The sequence below is a fragment of the Parambassis ranga genome, chromosome 19 (assembly GCF_900634625.1).
Source record: "Parambassis ranga chromosome 19, fParRan2.1, whole genome shotgun sequence".
NCBI classification, from domain to species: Eukaryota; Metazoa; Chordata; class Actinopteri; family Ambassidae; genus Parambassis; species Parambassis ranga.
This window is the reverse complement of record NC_041039.1, coordinates 90,544-109,057: the sequence shown is the minus strand read 5'-3', so window position 1 is coordinate 109,057 and position 18,514 is coordinate 90,544. Positions and strand designations below refer to the sequence as shown.

The 18,514-nt window shown below is 44.0% G+C and overlaps 2 protein-coding genes across 10 annotated transcripts in view; one reads left to right on the top strand and one right to left on the bottom strand.

Moving 5' to 3' along the window:
• Window positions 1-3,048, top strand: part of LOC114452064 (proline-rich protein 5-like) — a 35,423-nt gene extending 32,375 nt beyond the window's left edge. For all 3 annotated transcript variants that reach the window (XM_028431155.1, XM_028431154.1, XM_028431157.1), the window contains 4 exons: window positions 419-510; window positions 619-759; window positions 1,595-1,712; window positions 2,449-3,048. In XM_028431155.1, coding sequence (XP_028286956.1) covers window positions 419-510; window positions 619-759; window positions 1,595-1,712; window positions 2,449-2,837 — 740 coding nt within the window. In that variant the 3' untranslated portion in view covers window positions 2,838-3,048. The remainder of the gene's footprint in view (window positions 1-418; window positions 511-618; window positions 760-1,594; window positions 1,713-2,448) is intronic.
• A 1,172-nt stretch (window positions 3,049-4,220) lies between these two features.
• The window catches only part of LOC114452708 (zinc finger protein 609-like), a 46,730-nt gene continuing 32,436 nt past the window's right edge, over window positions 4,221-18,514 (bottom strand). For 6 of the 7 annotated variants that reach the window (XM_028432208.1, XM_028432209.1, XM_028432212.1 and 3 more), the window contains 5 exons: window positions 12,657-14,784; window positions 12,200-12,581; window positions 11,246-11,599; window positions 5,868-5,946; window positions 4,221-5,507 (listed from right to left, as the gene is read on the bottom strand). In XM_028432208.1, the coding sequence (XP_028288009.1) occupies window positions 5,873-5,946; window positions 11,246-11,599; window positions 12,200-12,581; window positions 12,657-14,784 (2,938 nt within the window). In that variant the 3' untranslated portion in view covers window positions 4,221-5,507; window positions 5,868-5,872. The remainder of the gene's footprint in view (window positions 5,508-5,867; window positions 5,947-11,245; window positions 11,600-12,199; window positions 12,582-12,656; window positions 14,785-18,514) is intronic. The other variant, XM_028432210.1, reaches the window with a different exon arrangement.

The window sequence follows — 18,514 nt, the reverse complement described above, 5'->3', positions numbered from 1 at the left end:
CAGCCCTCCCACCAGTAATGACCTTTGACAAGACATTACATTTTTTCAAATTGTCATTTAGAGAGATTCAGATGCAAAGAATAAAGTATTGTATGTCACCTAACTCCAAACACAAGAGAAGGTATCATGAGTTACAGAACTAGGGTCCTTCTTGGGAGCTGAGCTCACACTTGGCAGTCAATGAGAGCGAGTATGAGACTTTCCAGTCAATTAAGGTTTAAATCTACTGAAATCATTCTCAACCATGCTAATAATAAACAGCCAAGCAATAACAACAGTGGAACAATGCACTTGAATTGGCCTAATGCAATAAACTACTAATAAGAGAAGTGTCCTCCTAGTTTTATTAGAAGGATGATGGGCATGTAGTTGTAGTGTTCATGTGTTTTCATTGTGACCACGTGTTGCATCTCCACAGATGAAAACCTGCTTGTCATCCTTGCCGACATGTGGGACCTGTTCTTCACAAAAATCCTACCCACCCTTCAGGCTATCTTCTACCCAGTCCAGGTAAAACACACATTACCTTAGTCATACATTTTTAAAATAGTAAAGCCATATATTCTTTTGTCTTTAGGAACATCCAGCCTACAAGTGATCTGTGTGTGTGCTTTTCAGGGTCAGGGGTCAGGGTCAGTGAGGCAGTTGGCTCTGCTAGCCTTTAGGGATCTGGTCATGTTGAAGCTCCACCTGGAGAAAACTCTGGGAACTGCGGCCTCCATCCCACCATCTGTGACACAAATGCTACTGGTGCTTCAGGTGAACACACACATTTAAGATTCCGCACATTACATTCGTGGGCAGCAGTGGCTCAGTGGTATAGCAGGGTTGTCCAGTAACCGGAAGGTTGGTGGTTTGATCCCAACTCCTCCCTAGTCACAGACCCTAGACACTTTACCTGCATAGCCTCCAGTGTACTCACTGGTGTATGGCGCTCTTTGCGCTGCCTTAAGCAATTTCCCCATTGTGGGACTAATAAAGGTTTCAAATTTAATTTAAGAACTCACTTCTGTAATTTTTCACCAGACTTGAAGGCAGTGGCATTGAATTTTTCAAGGAGCGTTTGGACCTTATGTGTTATCAAGGCTTTCTGGCTGGGAAAACTTTGGAAAGCTTTATGAAGTTTGACATCGTCTGCACAACATTTGACGTAAAACAACACTGTCTGTATTCTACCAGCACTCTGTGACTGGATATAACCTATACAGCCACTTTATTATATAACTTTATTTGCAACAAAAGTCAGAGCAGATTTTTACAGCAGCCATTTTGGAACTGAGAGCCTACAGCCACTATGGTCCCTGCCTCTGGTACACCCTGCCACCACACATCTGTAAAATTGACATTCTGCTTACATTAACTTTAGCTCACTTAGTGTCATTTTATCATTCTTTTTCACCATTCTTTCCTTCCAGTTTCCTTGTTGTTTTTATGATGTATATGTATGTATATGTATGTTGTTTATATATTCTATTTATTTATTTTGTGTTTTGGGGTGAGATTTCACTTATAAATAAAATGTAACATTAAAAAAGCTTTTTTTCAAAATGAGACAATTTAAAATGTTTTGACTCACAGAGTATCTCTCTGGCAGGGTGTCCATGAGCCCAGGGGTCCCACTTTTAAATATTACCAGTTGGAGTGTCTGGTGGAAATTGCTGTGTCTCCATATCTCTGCAACATCCTGCACGACAGAAACCAGTTCCTGTTAGGTCAGTATTGTCAAACTGTTGCCAACTAAAAATTAGTGCACTACTATCCTCACAACCACTCTCTGTCATCATGAGATAGAGAGTGCATAGCAAGATGCTTAGAACCCAGGGATTCTTAAACAACTGCAACACATAGAACACATAGAGTAACTGATAATTAATCAACCATTAAACATTTTGCTGCAAGTAGTCAACAGGGTCACAAGAACCATGTTAAGAAAAATAGACAGAAATTACTGCCAAAGATTTGAGTAGAATCAAACATGAAGCTACCAGGATCCCATTATCCTCCGAGGCTGTCATATTCCACAACTGCAACCTTACCTTGAGAGCACACGAGTACAAGGTGTTCAGTGCTTAGAGATATGGCCAAGGTAAAGAAGGCTGAAATCTGACCACCAATGAACAAGAGACATAAGCAAGATAGTGGTGGGGTTCTCGTATAGGCTGGTATTACTAAAGATGAAGGTGAGCCTTTTCAGTGCCGTTTGGAAGACAGAATCTACTCACATTTCTACACACTGTTGATAAATGGACCCCAGGACTGTTGTGATGTATCTCCAACATTATAAGAGACATGCAGCTTCTTTTAATCCAGAGCATAAAAACCAAACCTTGAAACTTCATAGTTGTGAGGTTTAGTTTTTTAGTGTGGAAGTGGAATGCACAAACTGAAATAAAGCAATTGTTTCCAATTACTTACATCCCACTCCTTGCCCTGTCTCCCCATAACTAGGCCCCTGTCATCTGCAGTCCTCTGTGTTGCTAGCTGACCAGTCCCAGCCAGAAATCACCATCACTCAGCACCATGGGATCTCTGACTCATCTTCTCTGTCTCCAGTAGTTGAGCAGGAGGGTGAGGGATACCTGGAGAAGGTTGGTAGTGTGCGGCGCCACACTGTGGCCAGTGTACACTCTGACTACCACTTGTTGTCAAACTCCCATTTGCGTGGTGGAACAAAGAGGGACAGGAAGTTGGGAGTGCAAGATCAGGGCACAGAGTTTTTGGTGGGAACCAACCCTGAAAGTTGCAGGCTTTTATCCAACCAGGTTGATATTGTAGACACAAAGGACAGTACAGTGCAAGATGAAGAAAACACAGCACAGGAAGAAAACAGAAATTAAAGATAACTAAAAAGGGAATACAGTAAAGATCAGAAATAGAACAGGGGAGCGCAGAGGAATTGGTAGCAGTTGGGAGAAAAACCTCAGGCATCACACAGTTTTAACAATGCATTTTTTCTTTATTGTAATAAATGAGTTCAGATATTACTCTGCAGCTCTAGAACCTTTTTTCACTATTCACTTTGTTCTAGTGAACTTGTTCAGAAGCCACTTTCCCCCTGGTTTTGTAAGTGCTGATCAGGCTTTGTCTTTGGTCTAATAATCAGGCCAGACTTGTGCTCAGCATTCTTAGAATGATCACTGACTGATGATAATGCTGTAGATTCCAATTATAATCTTATGAGATTTTCACATAAAGAATAAGTAAACTTTGCCAAGTAGTTTATATACATCAAGGAAACATTTCTAGTTTTAACTTCACACAGGAACATGATCCGGCCTGTCTTTTTTTTTGTAAATATAAGATTTTCATTTTTCATATAAATTCAAACTACCCACAACATTCAACTGAATTAAACCAAAGTCATATTAACAAAAATTATTTATTTTGTGTAGCAAAAATAACAGCAAAGATCAAAGGTAGGCGTTCCTACTCAGGCCAGTGTTGATGAGAAAGCACAGCTCAGAGCTTTAATTGTTGTAAGGCTGTGAACAATGAAGGTGTTTAAAACCGAAAAGGAAATTGAATGGTGCTTACCCATGCAGTTTCAAAGATGGACACAGCAGTATATTTTAGGGATTTAGGTAGAAACAAAGCTACCAAAGAAAAATAATCTCAAGCCTAATTTCTTGACTAAACACAGAAAACAGAAGGATCAGGGAGATTAAAGGATAAACAAGGCACACTGCTATAGAGGAGGCTAACATCTTAGCAAAATATTTTTATCAGTTTCGTGGTGAGTACCAATAATATCAATAAGAGTGAGTAAGACGTACATGCAATAGACATCATACATTGCAGGACAAACATTATATTTGGAATGCTGAAAAACTATGTATTGCGTTTGTTTTTTAGGTGCTATATTCGAGTTAATTATATTAGCACTACATAGAAAATGACATAGGCAGGTGTTGACAGTAAACACTGGGTTTGTCAGAGGGCTGGATGCAGTGTAGCATGTTGATCTGAACCTGCAGAAAGATACAGAGAGAGGGGGAGAGAAACACAAAACTACAAGGAAGACACACAGTGATGTAAAATTATGCCAGCACCAGTCCTTGGAGCCACAGTTGGAGTCACTAAGGCCCTCCCCGTACCATAATGCACATGGCGAGCACAGGTCACAGCACCATTGTAATGGTCACAGCATCGTTGTAACAGGTGTATACTCTTGTCTCTGCAATGTGTAATTCAATGAACAGACGACTTCTACCTCCTTGGCTCATTTGGCCATTTATTGTCAACGTCCACACGGACAGTACGAAGCAGACAAAATTGAACTATACAATATAAACAAATAATGGTATATACTACTGAAAACAGGAGTACAGTGTCTCACAAGCAGGAATAATGCAATAAGCTTCGCAACCAACATACACTAAAATACAAAACCCAAAATTAGCATCTACCGCAGCATTTAAGTTTGCGACTTTTCCCAAAACGAGGCGTGCCTAATAAGTCGGGATTGAAATAATTGTAAAAATTTTCTTTGCAAATACCTTAAATGGATTACAAAGGACAATCAATGTATAATTTGTGTTCGGACGAAATAGCAAACACTGCAGTTTCTTTAAGAGAAATATTTGATTCTTTTCTTGATAACATTACCAATCTAACAATATCTGCCCATGAATTCAGCCCTGTCTCTTAATTCTTATAATTATTTGATTGTTGAAATGTGCCTCTACTTCATCCCAACTTTTATTTTGAAAGGTGATGGATAAGTCTAGCAATATATCTATGTTCTAAAGAAATAAATGAAGACACTGAGTTTGAGCACCATTCCACCAGCTACAGGTTTAATATCAGTACATACAACAGTAGAAAAACAGGGGCAGAGGCTATCAGGCAAAAAGAGTAAGAAATCTAACATCACCCAACAGGGTCTCAAAATAATTCCTCTGTACAGTATGTACATACACACACACACAAAGAGGACATTACAGCTACACATTGAAGAGGAGGATCTTGGGTCAGCCAAATGATTAGCATCAGGCTGCTGATTAGTCTGTCCTCCTCTGTCCCCAGTGTTGTTTTATGTTCTGTGAAGCTGAGATACATCCAACTGGAGGTGTAATGATAATGTCCTATGCAGTCCAGAGCTGAGTCCAGAGCTGACACTGATTCGCAGAGAGGTCAGAGGTGTGTGCCATAAAACGACACAAAATTGAAAGCTTGGCTCCAAGAGATGGGAGGCGACCATCCCCTCCTTCATGAAGACTCTAAAGGCCTCCCCAGAACAGCTGCTCACTCTGCCCTAAATCAGCACAATTAACATCTCAGGGCATCTCTTAACTTTATTCTCTACACGTGATCAAGAAGCAGCAGATCTGGGACGAATCCCCTTGGTCCAGTCCAGGGAGAGGGCTTAGCTGCACTGGCCGGACATCCAGGCAGGAGACATTAAACATGCGCAAAACACCATTGAACTGATGTTATAAACAGAAATACTTCTTCATGTGATCCAGTCACATCACTCAAAAGGGTGTTGATCAGCCACTCAGCTGTGCCTGTGAAGGGGGGAAAGAGGCATTGGATCTGTTTTAGATGTATAGACCAATGGTTCTATATTACATTGTTGCCTTAATATTCAAACTGTCTCTGTAATTTTTAAACCCACACACTGCTATTTAACCAGCAAATGGAGCCACAATCGTCTTAATGCTACAGTATAAGTCAAAAGCAGAGAATGGGAAGTGCCATATTTGCCAAGGATAACCCATGTTCACACAGGATTAGTTTTACTGGGGTAATTTAGAATAATAGCTATGCTGCATAAAGTTATAAGCAGAGGTGGGCTCTGTTAGATTAGATTCTTTAGTTTAACAATATAGATGAATGTAAGGTAAAAGTGTGTGTGTGTGTCTTACCTGTCTCACCTCCGTGAAGGGGGGTACAGGGATGGAGCAGATGCTTGCTGACTGGTAACAACGGCTGAGGATGAGAGGCCTGAAAAAAGAGACAACTGTTTGAGATATGGCTAACAACTTTTAGCCACAAAAGGGACCGGGAGAAATAGCAAAGGACTTCTGCTTCAAGTATAAAATGAATAACCTTGTCCTTGTCTCAATCAGCAGGCATGTGAATTTACCTCATCATTGTAAATAAGATCTATAACCATTGTCTTTTAGATTTTTTGGCAGAGTATAATGCTACAAGGCTGCCACTCAGGGTTTCCCAAACTTCCTTGTTCTAGGTCCTAGTGATGTTATGCCTTGGTGCTCCAAGGCCCTGAATAGACCTTCACCTACCTATACTTTTCCATAACATCGGATATTTAGGGGAAGTACGAATCAAAATGATGCAGTGTTTCAATAAGGTGTTGCGTGATTACTGTGGGCACCTGCCCCAAGTCCACACCCTCATCAGCCAGAGGGCTGATGAGGGTGTCATCTCTATGACAGATAGCCAAACATCTCAAACACACCTCTATTAAAGAGCTGTAGATGATCTGATTCTGACTGCAGGGCTCTAGACTAAGTATTAGCACTGGTTGCACTGGTGCACCTAACTTTTATTCTTAGGTGCACCACATCAAAGTTAACACAGTATTTTGTTTGTGTCATGAGCCTATGTTCTGATCGTTGTTTTGTATTCATTTTGCTTTTGCTTGTCATTTTTAGATTATTTACCATGTTCCTTCCTCTTATTTATTATTATTTAGCATTTTCTTTCCTCTCTCTCCCTTCTGTCATCTTCTTTCCTCTCTTCCCCTCCTGTCCTTTCTGCTGTCCTTCCTCCCTCCTGTTCTGTGTTCCCTGTTTCTTCCTGTTGTGTCTCTACTTCCTCCTGTTTTCCCGCCTCTGTGATTACCTGCTCCTCCCTGATTGTTTCCACCTGTGTCTTGTCTTCCTCTTCCTTTTAAGCCCTGTGTTCTCCTTTGTCCTTGTCGATCATTGTTTGCTGTTCCTGCGTTGTGGCTCTCCTGTCGTCTCGTCCTCCCTTCCCTCCTTTGGATTATTCATGGTTAGGTTTGTTTGTTTCTTTATTTTATTTTTCGTTTATTAGTCCAAGTCTTTTTCTTAGTTTAATCTTAGTTCCTAGTCTTCAGATGAAGATTGAGTTTACCTTGGCTTTTAAATAAAGCTTGCCTTTAGTTGTCTGAACTTCACCTGCATTTGGGTCCTCCTTTTACACCGCACATAACAGAATGATCCGACCAGAAATGGACCCAGCAGACCATTTATTTGCACTGGAAGACTTACAGAAGCGCAGGCAAGAGTTAATGGCTGTCCAGGATTCTGAGGATCCGCAGATGGACGAGTTCTGGGGTGAGCTGAGAGCACGTAGATTGGTCCTGCGCACGCTGGCTCAGGCCGAGCTGCGTCAGAAGCCCTGGCTCCGACCTCAGTTGGAGCCTATTCTCTTGGCTCTAGCCACCTTACCTGCAAGACCCACATCCATTCCTCCAGCCCATGATTCTGCAGCTCCACCTGACCCTGCTGGGCTCCCCCTCCAGCTGCACACCCCCCACCTGACCCAGCCTCTGCTGGTGGATCGATGCCATCGCCTCTGCCAGCTCTCCTCCCCCTGGGCATGACTGCTCTGGCCGATGGCCATGCATGTCCCAGGGGGGTGCTTCCTCCTTTATCTCCCGTGGAGGGTCCCCAGACGACATCGCCCCCCTCTGCTCCTTCCAAGGGGGAACTCCCGATGACGTTGCCCCTCCCGACACCGCCCAAGGGCGGACCCCAGTCGATGCCGTCACTCCCCAACAGCCGAGGGCTGGTTCCCGACGACGTCTCTCCTTCCTACACCGCCAGAGGGCGGAGTCCAGACATCATCATTCCCTGCTCCGCCAGAGGGCGGACGCCAGACAACTTCGCTTCTCTCCGCTCCGCCATAGGGCAGACGACGTCGCTTCTCTCCGCTCCACCAAAGGGCAGACGCCAGACGACGTCGCTCCTCCCCGCTCCATCAGAGGGCGGACTCCAGACGACGTCGCTCCTCCCCGCTCCATCAGAGGGCGGACTCCAGCTGATGTCGCCTTCCCCTGTGCCGGCCGAGGGCGGGCATCTGGCGACGTCACTTCCTCCCGAGCCACCCGAGGGTGGTCCTTCCTGTGCTGCCTCATTTGAACTGTCCAATGAGACCTTGGAGTTTTTATTTTGTGGAACAGTTGTGGCTTTGACTTTGACTCTATTCAGATTACGTTGGACTTTCAGCCTCAGCCTCCTGTTCAATCCTGGGTCACAGTCCTGACCCAGGAGAACCTTCAGCCTTTGTGACCGGTCTAAGCACCGGAGATTCCTCGGCCCCTAGCTCCTGTTCTGGTCCAAGTTGTCCTCCACTCCCAAACTCCCTCACTGGCCCTGGTGGCCCCTACGCCGGTGGTCCTTCGCCTCTGGTCTCCAGTCCCAACGCTGGTGGTCCCAGCGCCGGTGGTCCCGACACCGGTGGTCCCGACACCGGTGGTTCTTTGCCTCTGGTTCCTAGTTCCGACGCCGGTGGTCCTTCCTCGGCTCTAGTTTCCTGTCCGGACCCTGGTGGGTCCTCGTCTCTGGTTTCCTATAAGAGTATTCCTTTCGATCAGACCAGTGTTTTGTGTTTTTACCTTTACATGTTTCGACAATGTAACGCTGCAGATATTAGAGAACCGCATCGGGACAGACAAGACACTACACAAACGGACCAATCTAACAGTTAACGACATAACCCGGCTGCTACATTTCGTATCCACATCCACATATTTCCAGTTCAGGGGGAATTTATACAGAGGGAGGGAGGGCTTCGCAATGGGGGACCCACTCTCAGCCATCATGAGTGGGTTCTTTATGGAGGACCTGGAAGAGAAGGCCATCTGCATGGCACCTGCACAATGCGGTCTCACTATGTGGAGGAGATACTAGGACGACATCCTGGAAAAAATAAAAACTGGCCAAACACAGGAGTTAACAGACCACCTTAACAACGACGGCACAGGAAAAATCGAATTCACACATGAGGAAGAAAAAGACAGTACGATAAATTTTTTGGACATAAACATCACACATCTGCAGGACGGCAGCATCGAAATCAAAATTCACAGGAAACCCACACACACCGACCAATACCTGTTATGGACGTCTGAACACCCCACCGCACACAAACTCTCTGCCGTAAGAACACTATTCGACAGAGCCACCATGATCACAGACCCACAAGACAGACAGGAGGTAGAAAAACACATCATAAAGGCCAACACAACATTAATACACCCGTAAACCACATCGCAAACTCAGACAACTACTGGTGCACCCCAAAGACAAGATCGAACCGGACAATAAATGCAACATCATATATGAAATACCCTGCCTGTCTTGCAATAAAACATACATCGGAGAAACAGGAAGATCATTCAGCACACGGAAAAAAAGAACATAAAACAGAATGTGAAAAGGAACCAGCTGGGATGAGCACGAGGGCAACAAAACACTGTCATGAGCCTCTGTTCTGATCGTTGATTTGTATTCATTTTGCTTTTGCTTGTCATTTTTAGATTATTTACCATATTCCTTCCTCTTATTTATTATTATTTAGCATATTCTTTCCTCTCTCTCCCTTCTGTCATCTTCTTTCTTCTCTTCCCCTCCCGTCTTTTCTGCTGTACTTCCTCCCTCTTGTTCTCTGGTGTGCTTTGTAGTTCTGTCTTGATTTGTAGTCCTGTGTTCCCTGTTTCTTCCTGTTGTGTCTCTACTTCCTCCTGTTTTCCCACCTCTGTGATTACCTGCTCCTCCCTGATTGTTTCCACCTGTGTTTTGTCTTACTCTTCCTTTTAAGCCCTGTGTTCTCCTTTGTCCTTGTCGGATCATTTTTTGATGTTCCTGCGTTGTGGCTCTCCTGTCGTTTCATCCTCCCTTTCCTCCTTTGGATTATTCATGGTTAGGTTTGTTTGTTTCTTTGTTTTATTTTTCGTTTATTAGTCCAAGTCTTTGTCTTAGTTTAATCCTAGTTCCTAGTCTTCAGATGAAGATTGTTTGAGTTTAATATTTGGAATTGAGATATTTTGTTTTCTTCAACACATTTCTATTCAGTTGTGGAACAGTATTCTCAGTACAGTATTCTCTTAATCCTCTCTTCTTCCTCCCCTCTCTTCCTCTACCACTGAGCCACTGCTGCCCTACCGGCTCGTTATCATCACTCATTCAAGTGAACAGACAAAACCGTAAAATACCAAAAAGTAACATAATCCTGCTCCTGTGCTTCAAACATGTTTACTAGACTGTTTCTGCCAATGTTCAGCAGCAAAAGGTCTTTAACCTGTGCGGGGGTCCCACCCTTTACCATCTGTGACTGGTTTAGATCGTGATATGGACTGGCTGGTCGCACCAGTGCGACCTCTGATATTTTTTTGGTTACGCCATTGAGACATTAAGTCGCCCTAAAGCTCGCCCTTAGAGCCCTGGACTGACACTGACAGTACCATAAAATTACAATATTGACTAGCCCAAAGGCCAAGGCAAAGGTCAATAGACGGCCCGGTTGTAATCTTTCCGCGGCCCAGTACCAGTCCCAGACCCACAGATTAAGAAACACTGCCGCTGACACTGACAACCAAGACCCAGTTTTACTGGCTCTACTACTGCTTTAGGTAGTCAGGTACCCAGTTCCAGAGGCACTTAAGCATCTCCAACGCATATTATAGCATTATATTGCTACGGCTTTCTTGACTATAGGAACTCTCCTTTTTTTCTCCTGCCTCCTGTTAAATCTGACCAAATGACACACTTCAAGTACATGTAACCAGCTTGCCTCTAGCATACCTCAGTCTGGATTTTCTGCAGTGGTGTTTTTTTTCTTGGTCTTGCAACCTCCTAATCCAATCCTGTGCAGGACTCTAGTGACTGTCTTCTCTGACATCTCATTCCAAGACTTAACTATATCATTCACTAGTGTAGTGGCAGTTGTTGTAGGGTCTTTAGACACATCTCTCACCTGCCCCTTACCCCTACTCAAATTTGCCAGGTTACTAATAATAACTTAAATTCAATTACTCTAGGTAAAGTAAAAAAAGAAAAGAAATCAAAGTTAACACAATCTAATTACTCAGTCTAAATTTATCACAACAACTTGGAGAGGAGAGAAAGAGTGACTGGCAGCTGTCAGCGAAGGTTTTTAAATTCAGTGCCCATCCATCTCCTCCAATCATCACCTTCCACCTCAGCAAGCTGTACCCGGATCACAAAGAGTATGCTCCCTCTGTAGGCAGGGAGGGAGAAAAAACACATACATAATATACACATATTACTTAGTCATATCAAAGGCATACCAGTCTCACCTGAGATGTAGGACAGGTCATACTGTCCTGACAACATAGGGTATCCCAGGTGATAGTGGGATGGCAGGATGCACAGGGAGGGTGTAGATCTTGGCCGGTCGCCCTCTCTCTCTCTGTCTCGTTCTCGCTCTCTGTCTCTGTCTCTGTCCTGCAAGGTCTTGTTGTCTTGGATGGCTGGGGATTTGCTTTTGTACTGGCTGGCATGCTGCTGCAGAAGGTCCAAAGCTTTGGCCTCACTGGGTGGCTTTATTGTGGGACTGGATCTGGATGGTTTCTCCCCGTCCTCTCCAGTAGCAACCTTCCCTCCATATGAGGTGAAGGAGTAACCAGGTGGCAAATATGATCCTGGAAGAAACATGGTGATTTAATGAATTATGATTACCGTTTTCAATTATTTTTGGTCCAAAAGAAAGGAGGAAAATGCAATCATGTTGCAGTATCACATGCAATCATTTCATATGTAAAAACAGACTCCATGCAGACTTTTAAGTAGTTGAAAAAGAAGAAAAATCTTTAATGAATGCTGCTGTATTAGGCAGTACAAATTGAAGATATTGCATTCACTAAAAAGGACCAATTGGCCATAGCTGTAATTTGTCAACCTGACAAAAATTATCATAGACGTATCAATATTTTTATTTATTTTTTATTTATTTTAGATACTTTAATAATCCCAGAGGGAAATTGTTTAAATAATAAACTATTTATGAGCTTGCTTACAGTTTTTTATGTTTATTGACTGATTGTTTGCAGTATTAATGTTTCTGTGGTCCTAGACTTGCACATGTAAATAAAGGTTACAATCAACATTAACTCTTGGAGTTTCTGCTTTCTTGGCTTTATCATAAAAACTTTGTTTAAAAACTGTGTAAAAAGTGTTATGGTGCATGAAAAATAATCTCTTTCTCAAAATATCTGAAAGCATCTGATTCCTTCTTTTCTTACCTGGGTAGTTCTGCATCATGACAGAGGGCATTCCTCTGTACCCAGGGTGGCTGGGCTCATAGCCCTGACTGTAGCCATATGGTCCATGCATGTAGGGCACATAGCCCTGGTGCTGGGCCAGGGAGGAGGGAAACTGCATATGTGGGGGGCGTGCCTCCTTCCCTCCCCCTCGGTGCTCCTCTAGGGGCAGCTGTGTCCTACCCTCTGCTCCATCCATTCCCTCCTCTCTCTGGACACTATCCTTCATTCGCAGCCTCTCCTCTTTCACTTTCCTGTCACATTCTCGCTCCCTCTCCTCCTTCCATCTGTCCTCCTCCTGGGATTTAGGAGACTCTGAGTATTTGCTGGGGTAGACGTAGGGCCACATACGTGAGTCTGGCTCCTGCAAAGAAGATTATTGTTTAATAGTTTTGTACATTTAAAACATATGCATCACAAAATAAAAAAATCTGATTACCTGTCTGTACCACATAGCAGGCTCTATACCTGCAGGCCTGCCTGCTTCCACTGCTGGCTTTACTTCTTCTTTTCCTGCTTCAGTTAACTTGATCTTCAGTTTATCAGTCTGTGTGTTTGGGTCCTCCACTTTTGCAATAATAACAGACTTTATTTGCTCTGAAGCTGCTATGTGCTCCCTGGGTTTGACTGGGTTAATCATTCCCTTATTAGTGAGTTCTGTGATGCTGGGAGTTCTTGACAGAGTTAGGGGTATAGAGGATTTCTGTTTCCACTCCTCTTTCCCACCAGGCTCCTGCTCTTTGCCTTCTGCTTTCTTATCAGACAGCCTCTGCTTCTCCTCATACTGTTGTCGGTATGCAGGGTTAGAGGCCAACAGGTGAGAGTGGTAGGCCTGATCAGGGGGATAAGAGTAGGGGGGAACATAGTATTGACTGTAGTACAGGGGCTGGCTGTACATGTTAGAGCGCTGCTGGATAACTGATGGCTGCTGGGGCCCTGGTTCTGCCTTTCTCTCCTCAGGAGGTTCTGTCTTCAGTTTCCCCTCGTCTCTTACCTCTGGTTCCTCCTCCTTCTTCACCTTCACCTGTGCTTCTTCCACATGAGGCAGTACTGCTGATGCTGCTGCAGGGCTGGATTCGGAATGGCTGGGGGAGTAGTAGGAGTCGTAGTTAGGGTAATATGGTGATTCCTTACTAGGAGTCTGAGGAGGAAACATAGCCTTCTTGGCAACTTCACGTGTTCCCTGGTCTGGCTCAGGCTTGACCTCTAAACCCTCTGTCTTCCCTTCCCCATCCTCCCCTGCATCAGAGATGTCAGAGTAGGCAGGGCTGCTTGTCTTGATTGATGTGTTGTCAGCTCCATTCTGACTGATGTGACCCACAAGCCCAGTCTCCATCCTACTAGCCATGCCGATAGATGGGCTGGGCGCATTGTCGGAAAAGCTGTAGACCTTGTCAGCCTCAGCTTTGATGCTGGCTAGCCGGCTCTGGTGAGCTTCTGTGGAGCCATTAAGCAAAGGATCTGATGTCTCGGAAAATGAGCTCTTACCCTCTTCTGGTCTCTCTGCTTTACCCATTCCCTTCGGACTATCACACTCCTTTCCCCCCTCCCTCTTCTTCTTGTCTTTCTTTTTCTTGTCTTTTCCAATAGATGGGCTGCAGTTGGGGTCAGCAAGAGGAGGGGGTTTAGGTTGGATGTTCTTCACCTGGGGACACTTAGGTATAGACTGTACAACCGAGCCCAGTGCAAGAGAGCATGCCTGCAGGGAGAATGGTGAGGTGACTCTAGGGGCAGTTTGGGCCACAGCACGGGCCTGCTTTAGGCCTTTAAGTGTCAGCTTTTCAGATTTACCTCCACTAACTACTTTTTTGGCTTTTCTGTCATCTATCCCTTCATTACTGGCCTCATCAGTCAAACTCGCCCCGTCTTCCCCACCGTCCGTCACTTCAGGCTCAGCATCGCCTGCTTTCTTCTTCCCCTTAGATACCAGTTTGTCTGACGAGGGGGAGGGGACATCAAAGCCTCGCCCCTTAGGTGTAGTTGAGCGAGCAGGGAAGATGGCAGCGACATTACAGGAGGGTGGGTCATGATGGAGGGCAAGGTCATCTCCATACTCACTGTCTACATCCTGGTCCAATCGAACATCATAGTCATTATGGGCATGAGCCTGGTGATACTTCAGTCCATTGATATGCTTGTATTTTTTGTTACAGTTGGGATAGGGACAGTCAATAAGTACAGGGGAAGAGCATGTCCGGTCAGGCTGTGGCAAGGGGTTGTTTTTAACTCCAGTCAGAGGGGCCCCAACTCCAGCTGAGTTGGTTCTTATGCGCTTTGAAGCTTTAGTGTCCTCTGAGCTGGAGGTAGGTTCCATATCAGAGCCAAGTTTGGTCTTTCTCTTTGCAGAGGGTGGGCTAGCCTTAGTGTCTTCGGCACAGCTGGCTGACTGACTTCCTCGTCGGCTTTTGCTGTTTGCAACAGCACCACGTGTCTTGCTGCTGCTGCCTTTGTTGTCTGAAGAGTTGCTGTTATTGTCATTCAATGGCATATTGCTGCTGGGGCGCATCCTTTTTCCTCGACCACGACCAGTTCGCATCTCCACATCACTGGTGGGTGACTCACAGAATCTAAAACACAAATAGGTTGTGCCATCATTGTAAGAACAAGTGCATGATGTTTTTAGACATTTGTTAAGTTAAGTAGAACTGCAGGAACAGATCTAAGACAGATTTTTATTCTTCTAAAAAAATCTGAAAAATAGGATTGCTCTATATTTGATCTAACCTTTTACATGATAATAATTTCCCTACATTTATAATATGTATAAAACAAGTGTTAGAGAATACTGTTGCTGATTCACATAATAGGGTAAGGAAGTTTCAACCATTGCAGACAATCCTCTCAAAGGTCTCAGAAAGAAATTTAACGGGACACACAGAGACAATGCAGTGGAGGAAAAGACAGGGTTTGGGGCTGGAATTAAGGTGAAGGCAAGAAAGAGGAGACACAGTGCAAGTCTGACATGACTGACACAAGAGGAAGAGCGGTGGGATTGTGCTGTATGTGAATGGGCAGAGGTGCAATCCTGAACATGCCTGTGTGAAGACATGTCTCTGTAGCCCAAACATAGCGTTGCTGGCAGCCGAACTGCACCCGTATTATATACAGATGGATTTTAGGTCTGCCATAGTGGTCGCCATCTACATCCCCTCACCAGCTGACGCAATCAACACCACCATCGCCTGTCTGCAGAAGCAGAGTATAAATGCCTTTGCATTGTCGTGCATTATCGCAGCTGCAGATGTGCTGCGTTGGTTTGAGTAGGGGAGAGTTTTTTCAATGAATGGCATTGTGAAAGTCTCTGGCACTTCCTGTTTCAGTGACTAAGAGAGAAGGCATCTTGTTTTTGAAATACATATTGTCCAGAATCACTGTAGTCAACAAGTTTTAAATGAGGTGACTAGTCTGAAATAGCGAAAATACTTTGCTACTGCTACCAAACCAACCAATCACGGCAATTACAGCGCTGTGCAGTCTCTTACTGAGTGACAAGCTGTGGCTGGTGGGTATTGGCACATACACTGACTACCTGGCTGTGTCCTGTGACACTAACAATTTTAACTAGAATATTTTACAAGCAATTTTAAGAGGGGCAATGCTGCTCCACTAAATGAGAGACAGGAGATTTTTGTAGTGATGGAGAGGAGGACTATTAACTGGTATTGATCATTAAAACCACTGACCCCCCCCCCCCCCTCCGCCATATACTGGACATACAACCACATAGACCAATTTGTGGCAGGCCGCCACATAATCAACACCCTCTGCCACAAATTGCTTGTTTTTTTCACCAACGCAATTTTATAATATCCTTCCATTCATTCAACTTTGCGCAACTCTCTCTCTCCCGTTCTCGTTCACACACATACACATATGCGCACATGCATGTACACACACCGAGAGCAGCTGATCCGCCCGCTCCTCCTCTCCATGCGCAATGCCTGACACATATAGACTGTTGAAGGACAACCCGAAATGGCGGATATTTGCACAGACAAGACGGTCAACGTTATTGATAATGGAACATTCCGAACCCTAATTCAACATAGACGGAGCTGGTAACGCAGCAAACCATTAGGCGAATTAAGGTGAAACGCAGTTACAGCTGAGATAAACTACGTTATATGCCCATAGTCACATAAAGAATAATAACACCAAAAGCTGTTTTATTAGAGTTAGTTGCCTGGTTGTGCCTTTAGTAGTTCCATATATCTAATTATATTATTTATGTTATTAATGTATTTATGTGGTTATATTAAACTATTTATTTTAACCTTTATTGTACCAGAAAATTTCATTTTACATACAAAAGGCTGACTTACGGGCTGAGGTCAGTGTTGAGTTTATATTGTAAAATAAAAACCATCAGCCTTAGCTGTTTTTGTAATTTATTCCTTGAATGACACAGAATCTAAAGATCGGAACTAAACTAGGCACAAATTCAAGTAAAAACTTTAATTTCAACTTGGTGCGTAATTCATGAAACATGAAATTTAAAGACAGGTCTTTCTCCAATATAAAGTCTAGGTATCTGTATGGGCATTAGTAACAACATTGACTTTAATGCATTATTAGTTTTTGCACAGCACTGGATTTTCATTTTTTTTCCCTTACGTGTTGTTCGTGGACATTTTTGTCCCATAGACTTCCCGCATCACACAGGGGGTGGCACGAGCAGTTGGAAAAAATATCATCTGTGCGGCCGTTTTTTATGTATATTATAGATCATTGTGTGGAGAATTGGCAAATTAGTGCCCCCTGCAGCTGCAGGCGCCCCTGATGCTGAGAAGCTGCTGTACAGAAGCCGTGAGAGGAGGGGAGGGGGTGCGGAGGACAGCTCACCTCTGGGTCTCCAAACGGAATGACAGGGAGAGAAGGAGAGAGGTCTCACTCTGTCCTGATAGCGTACGTCAATGCGTGTTTGTGTATAGCAGCGTGAATGATCGAAGGAGTGAGAGGTCTTACCGTTAAGATTATTAAACAACACTGAAGTTTTGAGGTTTTGAGTTAAATACAGGGTAAAAAGTGGGAATGATTATTTTTCATCCATATTTATCATCCATTCAGCCTCTCTCTTCACTTAATGCCCACAGCCTGGACCATCACACAGGTATCAAAATGACTAGTTGTCCAAAGTGTGTACACAATTACAACCTTTTATGCTGCTTACTGAAATCTGAAAGCACTATCATTGCTAACAAAGAATTATATTTATGTATAAAATGCAGTCCTATTGTAGTACAGTGAAAAATGTTTGTTTTGTCTGAATAAGCAAGGACATATGTTTGATCCAGTTGTGCTCTAGTTTACATGCCTTATGTTAGGTTAATTTGAAAAATATAAACCATGCGGAATTTATTTTTAGGACCCGAGCACCGAATGGTGCAAGAGCCCTATTGAAATGCAAGCGTTTATTATTAGGGCCCGAGCACCGAATGGTGCTAGAGCCCTATTGAAATGCAAGCGTTTATTATTAGGGCCCGAGCACCGAATGGTGCAAGAGCCCTATTGAAATGCAAGCGTTTATTATTAGGGCCCGAGCACCGAATGGTGCAAGAGCCCTATTGAAATGCAAGCATTTATTATTATTAGGGCCCGAGCACCGAAAGGTGCAAGAGCCCTATTGAAATGCAAGCATTTATTATTAGGGCCCGAGCACCGAGTGGTGCGAAGGCCCTATTGAAATGCAAGGAATTATTATTATGATTCTCCCACGTCTTTGGACGCGATTTTGACCCCCTGAACATGCTCAAAAACTCACCAAACTTTACCCAAAATTGTCCCCCAACTAAAATTTTTACTTGACACTGTCACCATTGGCGGGCGTGGCTGCATGGCTCTGCAGCGCCCCCTAAAGTGTGAAAATATTCACCACAAGTGCTACAGACCTGAAACTCGGTACACTGATGTATCGCCTCGTGACAAGAAAAAAAGCCTCTTGGACGAAAATTCCACGATGTACAGGAAGTCCGCCATTTTGAAAAAACCACGCCAAGTTCCAATTTGCACACCCCGCAGTTTTGCGAACTCCTCCTAGGGGAATCGTTTGATACGGCTGAAAATTGGTGCACTCGCCCTTAAGGGGTCAGGGACCAAAAGTTATCAAAAACGCAGCACTTCGTCATACCGTCTGGCTGTGGCGCCACCTCGAATTTGACCCTTCGCCAACGCACAGGAAATGGATGTGTTTGTTGCTGTATCTCCCACATACTTATCCGATGTGGATGAAAAAAATCAGGCATGCTGAGCCTGTCATTCTGAACAGATTGATATGCTAATGACCACAAACTCTCATAG